This window comes from Ambystoma mexicanum, chromosome 5q, assembly GCF_040938575.1.
Source record: "Ambystoma mexicanum isolate Mex_15411 chromosome 5q, UKY_AmexF1_1, whole genome shotgun sequence".
NCBI lineage: Eukaryota > Metazoa > Chordata > Amphibia > Caudata > Ambystomatidae > Ambystoma > Ambystoma mexicanum.
The window spans coordinates 905,181,841-905,200,739 of record NC_090933.1 but is presented as its reverse complement, the minus strand read 5'-3'; the positions used below and the strand labels follow the sequence as shown (position 1 = coordinate 905,200,739).

Below are 18,899 nucleotides of genomic sequence, written 5' to 3'. Positions count from 1 at the left end.
CCAACTGGAGGGTACTCTGACCTTCCAATTCTGCAAGCAAGAATATTTCAGCATGCATGCTGCATAATTTAATGAACAAAATAAATGAAATATTTGAACAACAACGGCTACCTTTGTAGACAACGGCTTTAGGTGTCAAGACAAGTTGATAATTGAAGCTAGAAAAGCAAATGAGAATAAGACAATACTTGGTACAATATTCTTTTTTAATATTTATTCATCAGTAGTAATACATTCTTCCCAGAAACCTAACAGATTGAACGGATGGACAATGAGGACTGCAATCAGTTGGCTGCAATTGTGTTTTTGATCCAGCTGTTATAGTTGCAGACCTTGGTGTAGACTCCAGGATAGTTTCTTTGGGCACAGCCGTACCCCCAGGAGACAACGCCCTGGAGTTGACCATTGCAGACAACGGGGCCACCAGAATCACCCTGATGAGAAAGCAAACACAATGTTATTAAAAACACAAATTCATGAACTTGACAACCAAACCTCTCGCTTCAGTGAAAGGCTACTGACACTGAATTAGGGTGAGAAGAAATTATGCAGCAGCGAAATCCAGCCACATTTCCTCACTGTAGATCCATACTTCATAAGAGACAGGTGTCCATCACAGTAGCAGCCGCTCGGCACTTCACACACTTTCAGCCAAGTGTATGATGGCCTAGGCAGACCTCTGGAAGGCAATGCCTAGCACAGCATGGCCATGGCTATAGCACAGCATGACCAAGGCTACCTCATTAATATTCATGAGTCGTTTCTGATACTTCTTTTGCTGAACCTGTGTCTTACACTGCTTCTGTCAATAAGGCCACAGTCACAGTAAATGATGATCCATTGAGCCCACACCGACCTTCGTCTAAAATCTTGCTGTTTACTGCAAAAGTGCGATGTGGTTTTCCTACTTCATTACCAAGACAGCCACTACTGCTATCTTCAACCAGTCCTACACAATTTTCCCAACAAGCCCCTCCTCATATCATTTGCTGTTTGGCAAAAACCTGGCCAATGCTGTTGCCAGGAAGCCGTGTTACTGCAACACTTCTACTCCTTCCCAAACCTTGAAAAATGCCTTTCATCTTTCTAATTCATCTAGACCTCCCAGCACCTGATTGTATGACTCGTGATGCTCATCAGGGCCATTTACAAATTCCTCCTAGGATTTAAATGTTGCCACAGTCTTGTTCCATCCAGCATTCTCAACCGACTCCAAACCCACTTTCTATAGTCATGTAATTTTCCCACCTAGCATCAGGTCAAAGGAAAGTATAATGCATTGAAGGAAAAGCCACCACTTCATCTAACACCTTCAAACAAAGCATACAAAACCACCTCCTTAAAAACAATGACACCATAATAGTGCAAAACGCCAATCAGTCCCTCTCTAGGCTGGTTATCTTATTTTACTGCCTGTTGCAATCTCACTTCCCACACTTTCCCACCCCATCCCAGCAGTTGCAGACATTTTCTGTACTATTCTGACCTGGCGTAAACTATGTCTTGTGTACGTACAGCACTTATGTGATGATGGCTTAAATAAGCAAAACACATATTGTCCCAGATTCTAAGCAGAATATTGCCCCTTTAGAAACTAAATCTAGAGTACATTTTCTCAAATGTCTGTGAAATTACTTGTTCGTAAAATGAATTGTTTGTAAACGCCTGCAAACACCTTTTGCTGTATAGTGCGCCTTATGAATATACAATAAATAAACTACAAAGAAACTCCAAAGAATTTGCAAGAAAATGTAATTTAAAGGGAGATATCTTCTGCCATTGGCTGTATAAGAATCACGTGGCAGCTGATAAACAAGGACAGCTGTTCTTCATGCACCCTGGTTGAATGTGCAGAACAATACTTCAAGCTGTAGATTGGATCCATCGAGTAATTATAATATCTTACTGGCCCGTCTTGTAACTATGTTCTCTTCCGCTTGGGCAAATGGCTTTACACCTGGCCATCTGGACCCTGAAGCTCTGCATGGGTTATCCAGGAGAGAATCGTGCATGGAGGTGGCAGGTTTTAAAAGCAACTTGCCCTTCTAGTTCACCAGCGTTCCCTATTCTACCTCTCCTTTTAATTTCCACATCCCGCTCATGGGCAATCTTCCCCTGCTTCAGGCGGGAACTGCACCTGTGCTGCATTGATGTTACAGGTAGAGGTCCCCCAGCAGCACATACAGATGTAGTCGGTGTCTATGCTATGTCTGTGAAGGCCCACACAAGCTCATGAAGATGGGTTTGTGTGTCAGCCCTACTAATACCGACGCCTAGAGGGAGGAGTCTGGAGCTAAGGTAAAACATCGAGGAGGAGTTGCTTTCCAAACAATGACCCTTGAGAGACACAGAGGTCTCCCAGCTGTGCAAGCATGATCCTGTAATGGCACCTGGATCAAAGGTGGTCTCCTTCCTATCTAGACAGATTACGGCATTTGAGGTGAGCCCACTAGTTCTTGCACATGTGCACGAAGCAAGTCTGAAAAATGATGAGTGAGTCACGGTAGATAGAGGCTTGTTCGGCCATCAGCAGTGGTTGGGAAATATGTATTAGGAGAAGTCATAGGGAAGAGACGGACTCACCAAAAGGAGATCCCAAATTAATGCCCTGTGAGTTGTGCGAGTGGGGTGACACCGAGGACTTTGGCAGCAAATGTGAAATGTGGATGTTTCCGAGCGCCTCTTAGAGCGGTGGTCTCTCTGTGGCATAACCCCACTTTGTTTAGCGTGATCCCACGCACCCAAGTTTAATGAACATTGTGAATCCGGAGCGACCACCTGTTCTGATCCCGGCAGAGATGGCTTACATGTCATGAAGTGATATCACTTTAAGTGACCGCCAAACTAAGATGCATAAGATTGCATGACTGAAATCTTTCATCCCAAGTGCCATCATTTGGGTACACATATGTTAGAAAAAGATCTTCCCATCATATCATTTACCAAGATACGAGAGTGGTAAGAATGTTGGGATGACAGCGCATTGACACAGAAAGTGCTAAGCGACCTGAGAGGTCCACTGTAGAGTGGATGCAGCAAGGATACACAAGCCTAGTCACTGAGTGAGTACCAGTGTACATGCACTTTACATACTGGATTTAATAATGACCTGCACCTCTAACATAGAAACTTTGCAAAATAGTAGCGCTGTTTTGCACCTGTATTTTCGCCAGAACCAAAATTGCCCCATTACAAATACCTATTGCAGAATTTATTTTTGCTTCAGTGCTTAAGTCAAGTATACACACAGGTTCCGGAGGTGAGATGATGCCAGAAAGTGGGTGTGCTCTTTTCTTGATGGATATTCAGATGCTTCTGGGAATTGCAAAGTGTTTAGTGACTTCAGTGTCTTTGCCAGGTTTCCGCTTTCCATATTTCTTGAGCAGTTCAAGGCTGTCGCAGATGTCATGGAGTCTTTAGTGACAGGTGGACTGAAGCAAGCAGTTCACAAGGAGAATGCATCTCCCAGGTAGTTTGTGGCCTCCTTGACACTGTGCTAATGGCAGCCCAGGATGCCATGGGGTAGGGTTCACTACTGCTCATGCCGTCAAGACGTTTCAGTGCTCCGTCTCGATTTCCATGTTCACCCCTCCAATCTACTTCAGCCCCACCTAGAGCACCCCAGCATTCCCCAAAACGGTGAGCAGAGGAAAGGAATGTGGCACAAGCGACATCACGACCACGAGTCACCTCCACACGCTCCCATCCATATCGCCCTCTATGGTGGCTCCTTTCTTATGTATTTTCCCAGTACAAATGCAAGAATGATGCATTTGAAAAGAAAATGAGAGATACATTGGAGTTGAAATAAAACATGGAGTTTCCCTTCTATTCGCTGAGTGAAAGTGAGGGCTTATTTACCAGTGTCTCTGCAGATGCAGTAGTCAGTGCCAACGGCAAGATCTCTTTCTGAAAGCAATGTCCCAGATTCACAGATCCAGAAGAACGATTGCCCTCTCTGAGTATCCTATACTGCATCCTCAAAGTAATTCATCTTGGGTAAAAGAGATGAATCATGTACTGCATTTCTTTTCCTATGTAAAAAAAGGTGGGGCCGGGACTAGTGTCTCTCTCTACCGCGATGACAATCTAGAAGAAAGAACACCTCCGGGGTCACATGTGTTTATCATGACTCCAACCAAACATCGTCCTCATCTCTCTAGCTCTTTTCTTTTTGTTCTTGTTTGTTTTGTTTGTACAATACACAGTGCATTAAAGGAAATATATGCAGGTCTGACACGCAACACATGACATCTGAGAGTTAGTATAGATTGTTATGTGGCTGCCGACGTCTTTTGGCCAGAAGAAAACACTGAAGTAGAGTGTGAATAGTGTGCATGGCCCGAGGAAAGGCATTTAGGCGACACGTCCAGGCCGACGTCTGTGTAACAAGAAAAGTGAATACATTGTTAGAAGTACTGTTAGTCATGAGTGTAATATCTCTGTTTTGAACTTCTATGAGTCACTTATACTAATCCCATCACTCATTTTTGTGATAAATAGTCCACCAAGGGAGGACTGGAGACTGTTATGTGGGACTATTGAGTAAACATTTTACGTATAATAAAAACATGTATTTTCTGTACATTAAACCATTGAGCACAGAAATGTTCGTGCAGGTAGAATATGTTTTGAATGGAGTATGACTGAGCTAGAGAGATGGTGAAAGATGTTTGGTTGGAGTCGCGATGAACACGTGTGTCTCCCACAGGTGTTCTTTCTTCTACTTTTTATTTTCATACGGACAAAATATCATTTTCTCCTACAATGCGTGTTAGACAGCTGGGAGTACAACCAATAACACAGAAACAATCACATGGTCATTTGAGATATTAACTGCAAAATGTTGATATCCAAAATCTGCCTTCTTTACCTGGCAGGAGTCCTTGCCTCCCTCAAGGAACCCCAGGCAGATCATGTTGCTGGTGATTTGTCCCGGGTACGAGTTGCTGCACTGGCTCGAAGTCAGGATTGGGGCGTTCAGGCACTGGAGAAGACTTGGGTTGTTCACTGAAGATGCAAGAACACAAAACATACTCATAGGTATATGGACTGTGGATATTTCTGAGATAGCAAACCATGCAATTGAACTGTGCTGACTACCTAATGCATGAATCTGGCTTTAATATTCATCATTAACTTAATCATAAGGGTAAATCACAATCATTTACCATTAGACTCGGTGCACAGTAGACTGCATGCTGTGTCTGCTTTAAGTCATGACTTAGAATCTTTCTTTTATTCTTGAATTGTTAAGAAACTTCTGAAACAAAATAGTCTGACGCAGCACTCAGTGTATAGTCTTCGCTGTGTGTTACTACTAGTCCAGACATCTTTGCTTGAGAGAAATTATTTTTTTACATATTTGTGCAGATCTTTTGAGGATGAACATGTTCATCTACAACTCTTAATAAACTGTCTATGGCCATTGTGTTGACCAAGGGGCATGGTCACTAGGCCAAAACGGTTTTGGTGGTCATGGTGGTTTCCCTCTCTTGGCACCAGCAGTAAGCATTGCCAAGCTTATAATCAGACCATTTAGGGTAAATTACTAAAACTTTGAGAGATTGTATAGATGTAGGACATCAGTGTATACATCATTTATCCGACATGTGATGTTCCATTTCCTCGTTGCAAAATGGAAATCAATTTGTTTTCTTCTTTAATTTTGAATATCCATACATGAGGGAAAGGTGTCGGATCATTATCTGTGGCCTGGAGTACGTGCAATGCTCCCTCGGGCAGTGCACAATTCTGTGGCTATTCAGTGAATATACGGCTGTATAACTATTGATGTACTTGTTTCTATCTTATACATTTTCTTTGTACACTAAGGTAACCGTTCCTGGCACGTGTGGTCAATTGATGTGAAAATACACTTTTTTTCATTTTCACCTAAGAGACTCTCCCTATGAGTCACATTGATGAACTCCTTTTGTTTGAACTATTATAATGAGTTTATGAATGCAGAAATAAAATGTTGATCCCAGAGAGTAGGGGCCTGCAACCTTTGGCTCTCTAGATTGATTGAAGTACAACTCCCATCAGCCTTGGCCAGCATACTCAATGATGAGGGATTGTGGGAGTCATAGTCTGAAACACCTGGAGAGCCACAGGTTGCAGACTCTTAAAGAAGAACCTCAAGCAGATAATGGCATTGGATTGCAAAGGGTAACTCTTATAGGTGCTTTACTCTCTGGGGAATTGTTGGAATATCTGATTCTTAGGGAAACCTTTTTTGTCAATAGCAATTTCAAAGATTGTCAATCATCCAAATATTACTGGATAAGATAAGTCTACAAACAGTATTGCCAATATAGAGGTTGTACCCATCGATACAACAATTTGGAGATTGGTGAAGAATTGTGGGAACATTGGATAAGGATTGCGCACTGTCTCGTTAACAATTTTTTCTGTAAGTGTATATCAGTCAGCTTTCAGAGCAAGTAAGCCAACCCAACTCCAAAGTGCTCTAAATCAGGAATGATCTGGGGGCTTAACTACCCACCTCTTTTTTGTAGTTCTTTGTAATTGAGCTCTAAAAATTACCTGAAAGCCATACTAGTAATTGAGCGTCATCCCCCACAACATACCCAAATGTTATCATATAAACTGGTCTTCAGAAAAGTTGCATATTTTAATATAATAGGTTCTATATTCTGGCAATACCGGAGGCTGGGGTGTTCCTATTCTGGGAATGCTGCAGGCTAGGGTGTTCCTATTCTGGGAATACTGGAGGCTGGGGCATTCCTATTAAGGCCCTGATCCACTTTAATGATCATGAAAACCTATGTATTACTATTCTATTTGTATGTAAGACATTGTTCTTCCCGAAAAATCATACAGAGGGATTTTCCACTGAACCATGATATCAAGTGCTGTGTGGTTGAGCAGAGCCGTCTTCAGGATACTAGTCTGAGTCAGATATTACAGAATTTCAGATTTTATGAGGTTTTATGTGCTTACGTAATTTTTGTGTATTTTCTGTCAATAGCTACTTGCACATGACATGGATATTCAAATATTTGCAGAAGGCGTAACTGCTCACACCTCGAGCCACTAAATGAAAGTAATTCAATTGGCATTGTGCTTATCTACAATAAAATAATTCACAATTGGAATATAAGAATCCATTTATTTTTCACTGGCTGAATATTTTTCACTAGTTGATTATTCCCTTTTTTCTAGCACGTGGCATTATGAAACTGCATTTGCAAAGAGCATTAATTAATGTTCTTAATTATATTTTATTCTTGTTTTATAGCGCATAAAATCACAAATAAGGATTTACTTTACTCTAAATTACACTGTGGGGATGATTCGGGTAGGTACATTTTAGTCCTATATATCTTATGAAACAGCATGTGTAATAATGCAGCAGAGCCATGTGAGCATATGTTTACATGGTTTGACATGCACCTGGTACCTCCTGTCCTGCATCATGTCCTTTGAATCCCTGTGTTAGGTTCATGGATTTTCATCAAATTCGGATGGACCTATGTTTTGCTCATAAGTAGAAATCAACTAGTCACAGGCACAACGCATACTCAACCCTTTTAGTATGTAATTAATTCATACGGGAATTTATTATCATCTGAAATCTTTAAAAAGATGTTTTGGATCACGGGTATGGTGTTTACAGGTATAGATCCATGAAGAGTGCCAGAGAACACCATAAGCTTCCACTTGTCCTTAATTAGGGAGTCACAAACCTTGCAACAGTTCCTTGGCTGCAATCTACCAGACTCCCCCAAAATGAACTTTTTTGGCCTGCCGTGTGACTTGCATGCAGTGACGTCTATCCAAGTACTACTCTGTAATGGCATTCAGCGTCCCTCAAAATTAAGTTTTTTGAGACTCATGCTAAGACAGGGAGGCATCAATATTAGCATCTTTAGAAAATAAACCTTAACACAATTACGTGTATGTTTTAAACAATATTAAATAATGATACAATTTGGAGTTTAATGTAGCTCCAAATTACTGGAATCTGTTTCAAACTGTTTGGCAACAGATGTTAAAATTACCAATTAAAATTACAAACATTATGGTAATTGGAGACCTGACTCTGCTGAGTGGTAAATTGAACTCCCATCCATGCAGCAGCACCTCCTCCTCTGAGGCATGTAGACTTCATGCTATGGGTGGTGCTATCCTCCCCCTTAATGTAAAGACCCTTAAAAACAAGACATCTACCATTCTTCTACTATGCATATTTCAATAATAAAATGGGTCAGTTGCGTATACTTACCCCCATTACTCAGCGTGTTGCCCCACCCTGAAATCAGACAGTTGGTTCCAGCGGCAGCACAGCCTGATGGCAGGGCGACTGTATTGACGTAGCTGTTGAGGGTGGCCGGTTTGGAGAGCTTGACAAGCATGATGTCACTGTCGTAGTTCCTGGAGTTGTAGTTGGGGTGCTTGATGACTTTGACGGAATCAATGAACTGTTCGGTACCTTCATTTGATGCAATATTGTGGTCTCCAAGTCTCACACTGTACCGTCTAAATTGACGCAATAAGAGAAACAATGGCAATTAGTTAGTTGTTATTTTTAGATATTGCTAGAAGCAGCTTTTGGCTCTTCAGGAAGCCTTTTGGTGAAATAAACTAGGAAAGTGTCCATGCCACTTGACGGCTAATACTAATCAGCCATATTTCACATAACAGAAAGTACTCTAATGAAGGAGATATATATATGAAAACAAGAAGTTCCCACACTAGTGGTGCACAAGTCTATCAGTGGGTGCTCTAACTCCGCTTGCAGAACAGACCATAAGAGACACAAATAACTATTCCATTTGATCCCTGATTCATAAATAAAGAACCAGTATCTCAAACATGGAGTAGAAATTGTTAGAACACTCGGTCCGGTTTTACATGAATGAAAATATCTTTACTATTTAAATTGTTCATGAATGCACAAAAATGCAAATGCAGTTCATTCAACCAACACGGACCTACAGTCTAAGTAGTCCCCAACATTATTTGTCACGCCGCGCATTCCACCCCAAACACAGGGACTTATAAAGGCGAAATGATATGGTGTTTACCTGGGCATTGTTTGTCTCTACACACTTATGAGTCATCTATTCCGTAGTCATGTGACTCGCTCCCAATTCATTAGTAAACATGAAGAAATGCTGGTGGCCATCTTAGCCTAGCTTTCTAATAATCATACCTCTGCTCGCGTTTATTTCTTATTCTTATTGTCTGTTTTAAATGGACATTCGTTTGATCACGGAAAGACATCCAGAGGATACAATTTGAAAGTTGGTATCAAGGGATTTTATTATACCTGATACAATTTAAATATATGACTCAAAAAGAAACTTGAGATGAGGTCGTGGTTGAAGATTCTTGTGATCCATCTCAATTGTCTGGCCACCTTTATTACCTACTGTGGCCAAGCATATTCTTTCTATAAATAATCCAATTGATGAATTATATGTCATGGCCTTTTATAGATTTTATATATTTTGTATCCCTTGGAGATTTGTATGAATAGTTGAATATATGAATAGTTGGATGGTTGATGTTTGTATGTGGACGAATGTATGTACGATTGAATAGGATGTATTTTATTATATAGATGTGTTCTTAAAGTTTTTTCCTGCTATGTAAATTGTTGCCTTAAGTGCAGATTAAAATTATGATTTGAGTCATATATTTAAATTGTATCAGGTTTAATAAAATCCCTTGATACCAACTTTCAAATTGTATCCTCTGGATGTCTTTCCGTGATCAATTGTTAAATTAATACCCTAACCCAGAGTGTGGGGTCCCATGTGTCTTTCAGAAACACACATTAAATGAACATTCGACATATTCAATATCTCTGACCTCATTGTGTGTATGTTCTAAAATCATTCTTATCTAATTTTCCCATTCAGCCAACTGGCTTAATAATCTCCATTCCTATTAGTCACAGCAGTAAATTCCTGTGCGGCACGTTAAGGACTATTCATATTATAAGAAACAAAAAATGGCAGTGGTTTCCATTGTATGATCTTCTAGCATAGCGTGCTGATGATCTAACACTGACATTCACTTGACATTATGTATAGTCTTTCGGTTCCGCCCCAGTGGGCTGGATACTAATGATTTGAAACCAAATCCTTTAGTCTATTCAATGTGCAAATAATGGAGCATTTCCTGTGTGATGTGAAAGTGCTTTTTTTCAGTGCACAGATCAAGTGAAAATTACGCAACTATTCCTATGTGATACAAAGTGCTGTGTGCTCAGTGCAATTTCAGTGTGAAAATTAGTCTACTATTCAAATGATCATATCCTTACAATCTTTAATTACCTGTGGTCATGTCCTCAATAAAACAGATAGTTCTTTAAACAAGGAAGTTGCAATATTGAGCTAGTCCTGTTGTTCATGAAGTTGCTCTACTCATTAGAAGTAGAAATACAATTCTGATAACTTATATCTAAATATAAATAATGCACAGTTATCATTTTACAATGTGTGTATGCTGCCCTGGATAACCTGCATGGTTGCTATTATGTGAAGCAGTTTCTCATGTTGGGACTTCATTAAGTTTTTTCTTTAATGGTACGGTTTGGCACCAACTTTCCCTCCTGTGGAAAATCAAGCCGTTCATCCCAGCAAACAACTTCCGACCCGCTGTCCAAGCATTGATCCTCTCCCTCCCATGGATGGTGGCAAAGCCCTCCCAGAAGGCTGGGTAGTTTGGGAACCAAAACAGGCCCTGGAACTAATTTTCAAAGTGGCCCCATATTACACATTTTCAGCAGGCCCAACCCTTTTCCTATGAGAACATTGTATATTAAAATAGGTTTCTATGCAAAAGAGGCCCAGGCTGCAGAGACTTACCGGGAGTTCCCAATAGGGCGGTCCGCCCCTGATAGAAGGCCTTCCAACAACCACCCTGGTACTCCTGAGATGTGTCCTACTTGCTGCAACAAGACTCAAGTCAAAGGAATCTGCTAATTCGACCACATCACCCGACCATCATCAAACGTCACCAACTCTTGCTGCAAGCACGCAGCACCCTCAAGGTCTGCCTCGTCATCTTCAAGGCTATAATAATCAAGACCCCAAGCTACTTCACTGAGAAGCTCAGCATCTCTGGAGGCCTAAGATCCATCAGAAGTAAGAACATGTGCAGACTTGAACTCCACTGGTACAGCAAGGAAAGAACCAGAAGACCAGCCTTCTCTATCTACTTCCTTGAATTCTGAACCTCCTCCCCGTTAGCACCAGACTCAGCCCCTCACTTCTACATTTCAAGAAGGAGCTCAAGGCCCTCCTCTTCAAGGACTGGCTCCTCCTTAACACCTAGGTCAACACACCCTCCACTCTCCACCTAACCCGAGGCTGGTGGATCTGCTCTCCCCTCTTTCCTCCCATGGTTGCTTGTAGTTCTCTTGCTGCTTTCCCTGTTGTTAACTCCATGTTCTCGTGTATGCATCCCTTGCAATGAGCTTCCTCGCAGTGTACTTCCTCCTGTGACCTATAGAGGGCTCTGTTGCTTCTCAAAGCTAGGTCCTCGCTCAATAAATGCCCTAATAATAAAACAATAATTATTAATGGCTTGAGGTGTACAGATGTTGATCCATTCTGCCACAAGCTTGGGCGGGATGGGGATCTATCACCTCTCTACCACAGATGAAAAGGAGGGAAACAAGTATCTATTTCTGGGACAACTAAGTAAGTTTAAATCTGAATTAATCAATGATGTCAATTTTGGTGAAAAGGGACCCAAAACTAGGTGGTATCTAAATGCAGCGAACACCAAAAGGGTCCCCAGATATTTGTATCTATGCAATAGTGTTATTCCTGTTACAGTGAGTTTGAGGGTCCACAGAGTAGGCTTAACATGTTTATAACAAACATTTCCCATCCTCTGCTCCGATGGTGAACGTTGGGGTCCAATTAATGCCCTGTCTAAAATCTGGTAGAACTTCATAAGATCCATACACACAGCTGGCCTTCTCAACCACTATGACCGAATGCCACATTCCCCTCAATGTACTACACAGGCTCCTTCCTGCCCTAAACATAAACTACAAGGTTCACATCACCCAGGTCTTGGTGGTCTCCAGAAAAGGTTACCCCAACAGTTTATTAGGATGCCTTGCGCTTGATATCGATCCAAGAACGTGAAAACCGCCTAATTCTAGGCGTCAGGAAATGTCATCACATCTCCAGGCTTCCAGCCACTCAGAAAAAGGCCTATTCATGCATTGACTCCAAATAGACTCCTACACCCCTAGCCTCTAACAGGTTGTCAGTGAATTCTTTCTACTACGGTGCTGATTTGGCACAGTATAAAAGCATATTAACATGACATCCAAAACAAAACTGGATGAAGACATTTGAAAAAGGAGATTGGCAGTGGAGGGTCCTGATCTCTGGAATCCTTCGTAATCAACTTGCAACAAAAAACTAACAACTCCTGACTCAGGAACACGCTTACAGTTTACTGTGTAGGAAGGGCTTCCTTACTGGACAGGCCTCATGGTTACTTTTCACCTACACTCTCATCATTTCAAAGGTCTGACATGTCCAGAATAGGTTACAGCAGTGTAGCAATTTTAGTGTCAGGATGACTTGTCTCAGCTGTTTATCAGCCGGCATGCTTGCTGCTCTGTGTCACCCTCGCTGTGCCACACCACCCTTCCTCCTCGGTGCTCTGAAGCATCTTGTCCACATGTGGCACCTTACAAACCATCAAATGAGTAAATAAATAAAAATGCAAATGTCAGGAAGGGGCCTGTCACTTACTTATGCATCGAGGGTCCGGCTGTGGTTCGCTAGTGCCTGCGGCTTGTCCCCCATCCTGCACACAGTCATCCTCTGAGAATCAAGGACTTGCATGCAGGGCACTGCAGCAGCAGCAGAACACAGCCACAATGGGTCATTATTATTATTATTATTGGGGTATTTATGGAGCACAGACCTCGCTATGTGAAGAAACGGAACACACTTTACAATCATGGGGGGAAGAACATGGTGAGCGAAGAAAAGAAACAAGGGAGTGGGAAGTAACTACATGCGAGGGGGAGGCGGGCAATTTGGCAGCAAGGGATCTACAAGCAACCGGGTAGGAAACAGATCACACAGACTAAAGTAGGGTGGGGAGTGGAGGGTGTGTGAACCTAGATGTTATGAAGGAGACATTCCATGTAGAGTAGGGTCATGAAATGGCTTCTGAAAGACCAACCAGACCAGCCTGAAATCAAGCTTTCCATGCTTTGCAACTGCCTGTGAGTCTCACACTTGCATGCATGTTTGCACGGTGTGTAGTCATTTTAACAACTTAGGTCAGGGGTCTGCAGCCTGTGGCTCTCTAGATATGTTTAGAATCCAACATCCATGATCCCACACCATTGACTATCCCCTCCTTGCAATTAGCAAAATGAGGGGATTTGTAGTCCAACCCATCTGTAGAGCCAAGGTTTTGAATCCCTCATTTAGGAGAACATTAGGCTGAATAATCTATCACAAACATGCAAACTCCTAAATGCATGCCGTTGGCCACGCTTGTTATCGATTTCAAGATCTGAAATAGGCAAGATTCCTTTCTTACAAAATGCACTCAGATGCTCAATAGATTGAGCCCACTCACGATTTGTAGCAATGGGCAGCAGAGAGGACCCACTGACTATTGATCAGGGAGCCGCCACACCAATGGTAGCCGATGTTCAGGGACACCTGGTATGGGAGGGCGTTCTTCCCACAGGTGTAGCCGCCAACGATCTTGTCATCATCCACAGGGAAAGCAGCTGAAATGGAAAGTAGGAGGCAGTCCATTAGATCAAGTCATTTCTATACATGCTCCCATGTTAGTACATTTCCTTTACATTACACGTACGCCTGCAGAGACGTCTTTATGGGAGGGCAAAAGGGGCACTTGCCCTAGGCCCCCAACTTGGAGGGGGGCCCCAAAATGCAGCTTGATTAAAAGAATTAAGTTCCCATTAGTCACCAAAATTAAATATCACATGTCAGGATTCTTTATGGTGTGCTGCTGAGGTTCTAAACATATTGCCTGCTGTTGTTGACATGTACATTCTGCTCTGATCTTTTCATCCTGTAATGCCTACTATGTTCACTGCTGTATACATAGCTTGTACGGCACAACAACTGTAGCATGCACACCTTTCTGTGGGGATTATATTAATCATGTGCAATAGCCAAAGTTGAAATGGATATTGATGAATTTGAGTGTTGCGATGGTTCAGAAAATAGCTCAGTGTGTTAAGCACTCGTTGCAGAGATTTGTGTTCATATGCAAGATTACAGTACCAAATTCCAGCAAGGCTGACTCAGCCTTTACAATGTGTGCAGTCGATAAGCCTGCATGTACATGTACTTTGATTTTTAGCACACCAGGTGTTATCATCACCAATGTACCTGCACCAGATAGCGGTTGCTATAGAAAGTATGGTGTATGATAGCATCAGTATGGTGAAGGTCAAGACATTGGTTTGTTCAGAGGAGTTGGAAAAGCTAGGCAGGCACCTCCAAGACAAAGTGTTAGTCCACAGAGGTGATTATGTATCCAAATTCCAGAGTGTGGAACCAAAATGTTCCTACTTGGATCCTGCCATTGCCAGAAAATGATACAGTGATCCTGGACACATCTTTTATCACTGACAGTACTGTGCTGTCTTCTATGGAAAGGATTGTGTTTGGTCATGTGATTTGCATATTTTCCTAGTCAGTTCTGTAAAATGGGATTATTCCAGTTCAGGCTAAGAAAATGCAGTGGTAAAGTGCAGAGATTGCAGAGAGGTTGTGAAGCCCAGCTTCACGTTTTAACCAACGTGTGATCCTGGGCATCTCATTTAATCTTGTTATGCCTCAGTCAAAATTGCCAGTCCCTCAATCTTAAACATTGTCAGCCCTTCAGAGGGATTTTGTTCTCAGGGTATGATCTCTAAAAAAGACTCAATCATGGTTCCCTGGCTATATGCAGTGTTTCTTCCTCTATAATAATAGTGAGATTTGATATATTGCACACCAGGGCCCGTTGTTTATTTGCTCTCTAATGGCAATGCTACTTGGAAAACCATGTCCCTTTTCTAATCTGTCGGTTTGGACAAAGACAACTTTCGGGTATCTTCAAATCGTCATCCACTCTCTATATTATGGTATGTGTAGGTTTCTCTTTTCTTCCCATTGGTCACCTGTATCCATGCTTCAGCACTTTTGCATCTGTGAGGCAGCTAATCTGTGTTGTTTGTCTATTCTGGTGTAAGTGCGACTTTTTCATACGATCTGTGTCCTGCAGTTAAACTATGTCCGATATACCTTCCTCGTGGCTGCTATTAAGTGAAATGTTTCCTGTACCTATGCAAGAACACAAGTACCCATGTCGTAGACTGCTAATGTTGCCCTTAAAATGCTACTTGTTTATCATTCTGAATACAACAAGAATGAAGAGGTTAAGGAGACTGAAACGGTGTTTGTCATCCTTTTTTTGGATTTCTGTAAGCAACATATCAAGCTGTGGGTTGTGATCGTGACAAGGGGGATGGGGGTGGCGCAACACGATATTCTATATTCCTTAATTCCTTTGGTCCGGCGGAGGGGGGCCCCAAAGGTGTCCATGCCCCAGGCCCCAAAAGTGCTTAAGATGGCCCTGTACGCCTGCATTCCTCGAGGGCGACACAAATCACTCTGCAAAACAGACGTAAAGCATTCACCCTATAAAACAGAAGGCAAGAGGGGCAGGAAGGTTGTGCAGAGCTGTCTGTGCACATGTTTGCTTGCCTTAATTGCACTGTTTCTGAAGGATGAAATATGGGGGATGTGAAAAATACCACTTTGCAATATGTAAGGCTGTCCCTCTCTCCAGCTAAACGGTGATCCACATCACAGGCACGCCACAGGGAAAAGACATTCCTCTAAGAATTTTTGGATGATGGTCCAAGCAAATCTCCCACTTTTGAGGAAGTAATCCACATTTTTAATAGGAAATATTTAAAGTCCCTGCAAGAGATGCTATGCTCAATTGCTGTCTCCAAACAGACCTTTGTCTACTGGAAGGTAAAACTGGGGTAAAACACAGACCACTTGGCGCCAGAACTCTTCCTCTACTGTTAGCTGTTGGGCTCTATTGGGGTAATTTTCCAATACCCTGGACCAGTAGAAAATGAATAAAAACCATGTGCAAATTATCCTGGCCCCACAATCCACTGCGCCTGTCAGGAATAGTGTTGTTTTGAAGCTGGTGGAAAAGCATTGGATTCCTATGGAATTCACCAGCCCTTAAGCCTCAGGTAACAGCTGGCGGATTCCAGCCATGCATAGATAATGAGGGGCCTTTACACTTGCCTACACTATGAATCGCAAGTAATGAACGGAAGCCAAGACCCACCCGAATTTGCGTCCGGTTATTGCACTTTGTAGTGAAAATAATAAAAATGACATTCATTGGACTGCAGTGGATGTAAGTGTACACGTTGGTGGTCCACTCCTTGAAATTGAGTCCCTGTAAGTAGGGAGTGTGGTCAATTCTGAACTTTGCCACCTTGCTTTAGACAAGCCTTGCAGAGGGGTTCAGTCACCCTCATTTTAAATGGGGCAGAGTGGTAAATCAGGGCGTAAACGGTGAGTGATACTTTTACGCCTTGATCTACCTCCTCCATTTTGCAGCAGCAGTGGGACGTGGAGGAGCAAGGAGCTGTGCTTGCCTGTGGCGTCTTGTCTGTGCGTTTCATTTCACGCTTACATGACATTTTCATGCCTTGGTTTATCACCTGCTGAAGATCAGGCGGATTCCAGAGGAATCCAGGAATAAATGCCGCCTGCAAAGCATGACTTGCCGGAGGACTCTTCCTTCTGAAGACTGAGAGGAAAACTAAGGAGCAAGCGGGAATACGCCCGGTTTTACTCTTCAGTGCCCACTCCATCTTGTGCACTTTTAAGATTACATGAGGGGTCCCAAGCAGCACTTGCGTGCTACCGTCGGGGTCCACTGCATGCGATTGGCATTTATTGTTTATAAAAAAAGACCCTGATAGCGTCTCTTTGCAGAGTTATGGATCATGTTCCTATTTCTGAATTAAAGACTTGTGTCTAATCTTTTCTTACCTCCAACACTTCTCTTTACCCGGCGCCACAGAAGATTTGGAAATGTAAACTTACCAAACGTCTTCAGGTGACTATATACATTATATTACCCAACACACACACAGACTCTCTCTCTCGCTCTTCCCTCTCTCCGTCGATCTCTCCCCCTCCCCCTTTCTCTCTCTCCCCATGATCTTCTGTCAGAGTAAACTGATAAAGAATTCACCACCCTGTCTCCCTGGTCTCTAGAACCTCTCAAGAGGAACAGACAGGAAGGAGCTCTCTATACACTGTCGTGGCAGAGGAAGAGCTTCCAGCAGAGCCCGCCTTTTCTCGGTCTCTTCATGCCCCAGGCAGCGCATGAGCAAGGAATGTAGGAGGCGTCACTTCCTGTGTAGCAGCAGGGGGCAAGCCACTGAACCTTGGCGGTACACTCGAGTGATATCACAGTAGCCTACATGGGTACCAGACTGGCCTATTAGCCCAGGCAAGGGAACAGCGCTTTATTGCAGGCACCTTGTCTAGCTTTAATGCCCTCTTTCCGAATGTTAAAAGAGAGGCGGAGAGCAACTTTGCACGATGGGGCCTTTGCTGTGTCCTGGGAGCTGTGGCCCTGACTGTCTTTTCCTTTGTGTTTGGAATTAGTCCCCAGCAAAGCAATCCATTTGCTTAGATTCTTGTGCAGGTCCAAACTCAATAGTTTATCTTTATGCCTGTACTTCTACAGTCTAGAAAGTGCAGGAGGGGGTTACACTTCTTCTGTCTAAGGGGGAGGAGTCACAATTCTAGGATTTGCATATATGACTTAACAATGCACCTGTGTGCTGCAAGGGACAGTCTCTCCATGGAATCCATATGTGTAACTCCCACATGTTATGCGAGTTTTATAATAGTCATAGATTAACTTAAATAGTTCACTTTACACCCTTATCAATGACCCTACATGTGGCTAGTGTACCAAAAGCACACATTAAACATGAATAAAGGAATTCCCATGAAAAGTAGTTTAAACTTTTTTTTCCAAACAACATTTTGTTTTTCTAGATCTGTTGCCTCTTCCAACGCACCTATTGCCAATATCGCAGTATGTGGTTCACTTTCCTACACTGGGGCCGCCACTTACTGCTAGATTATTCAGGTGCAAAGTAGGTGTGCTGATATATGTGGCAGGCATTGTAGCATACGTGTAACCAACCATCTTTGCAAGTTGCAGCTCATGATGTGTTAGCAAACTCTTCATGACAATGAAAAGTACAGCAGATGCCCCAGTGTCAGCAACTGCTTATGGTATCATAGACCTTTTAGTGCCGTAATGCAAAGCGCTCTGGTGCCAAGTTGCCGCGTCTGGTCACCCAACTCCATAACTACGGGATAAACAAGGATTCTACTTCTACTGGGTGGGGGGATTTTTGACCTAAACAGGCAATATATATCACAATGTGAATTCAATGCCAAACATTTACTATCTAGATGAAAATAAAGCGGCTTGAGTCCCACTGGCACTGGATTTAGTAATGAGTGAGTGATCCTACCTGCTGCTCCCAGGAGGGCCGTGATGAGAAGGATCTTCATGTTTGGGGTCTGGGTTTCTGCTGCCCTTCCTTGCTCTGGGCACAGTAGACTTCACATATTTATACTAAAGAAGGCGGCCCTTATCTACCCGTGCCCAAGGTTGGCAGCCCGTGTGATGAACCAAAATACATTCCAGGGTGGTAAGCAAACACCTGCGATCCCCATGGAGTGTCCACCCCCCTCCCCCCGTGCACAGGCAAGTGGTAATCATTAGCTTTCCTGTGAACACCCTCCTGTACCATTTCTGTCCTTCCTATCTTTGAACATACATTA

General features: G+C 42.7%; 1 protein-coding gene across 1 annotated transcript; it reads right to left on the bottom strand.

Annotated features, from left to right (window-relative positions):
* Positions 1–232: 232 nt before the first annotated feature.
* Positions 233–18,626, bottom strand: LOC138498659 (trypsin-like). The gene is made up of 5 exons (XM_069622346.1): positions 18,587–18,626; positions 13,603–13,759; positions 8,252–8,505; positions 4,874–5,010; positions 233–434 (listed from the first exon to the last, which is right to left on the bottom strand). The coding sequence occupies exons 1-5, from the start codon at positions 18,624–18,626 to the stop codon at positions 285–287; spliced, it is 738 nt and encodes a 245-aa protein (XP_069478447.1). The 3' UTR covers positions 233–284.
* Between the last annotated feature and the right edge of the window lie 273 nt (positions 18,627–18,899).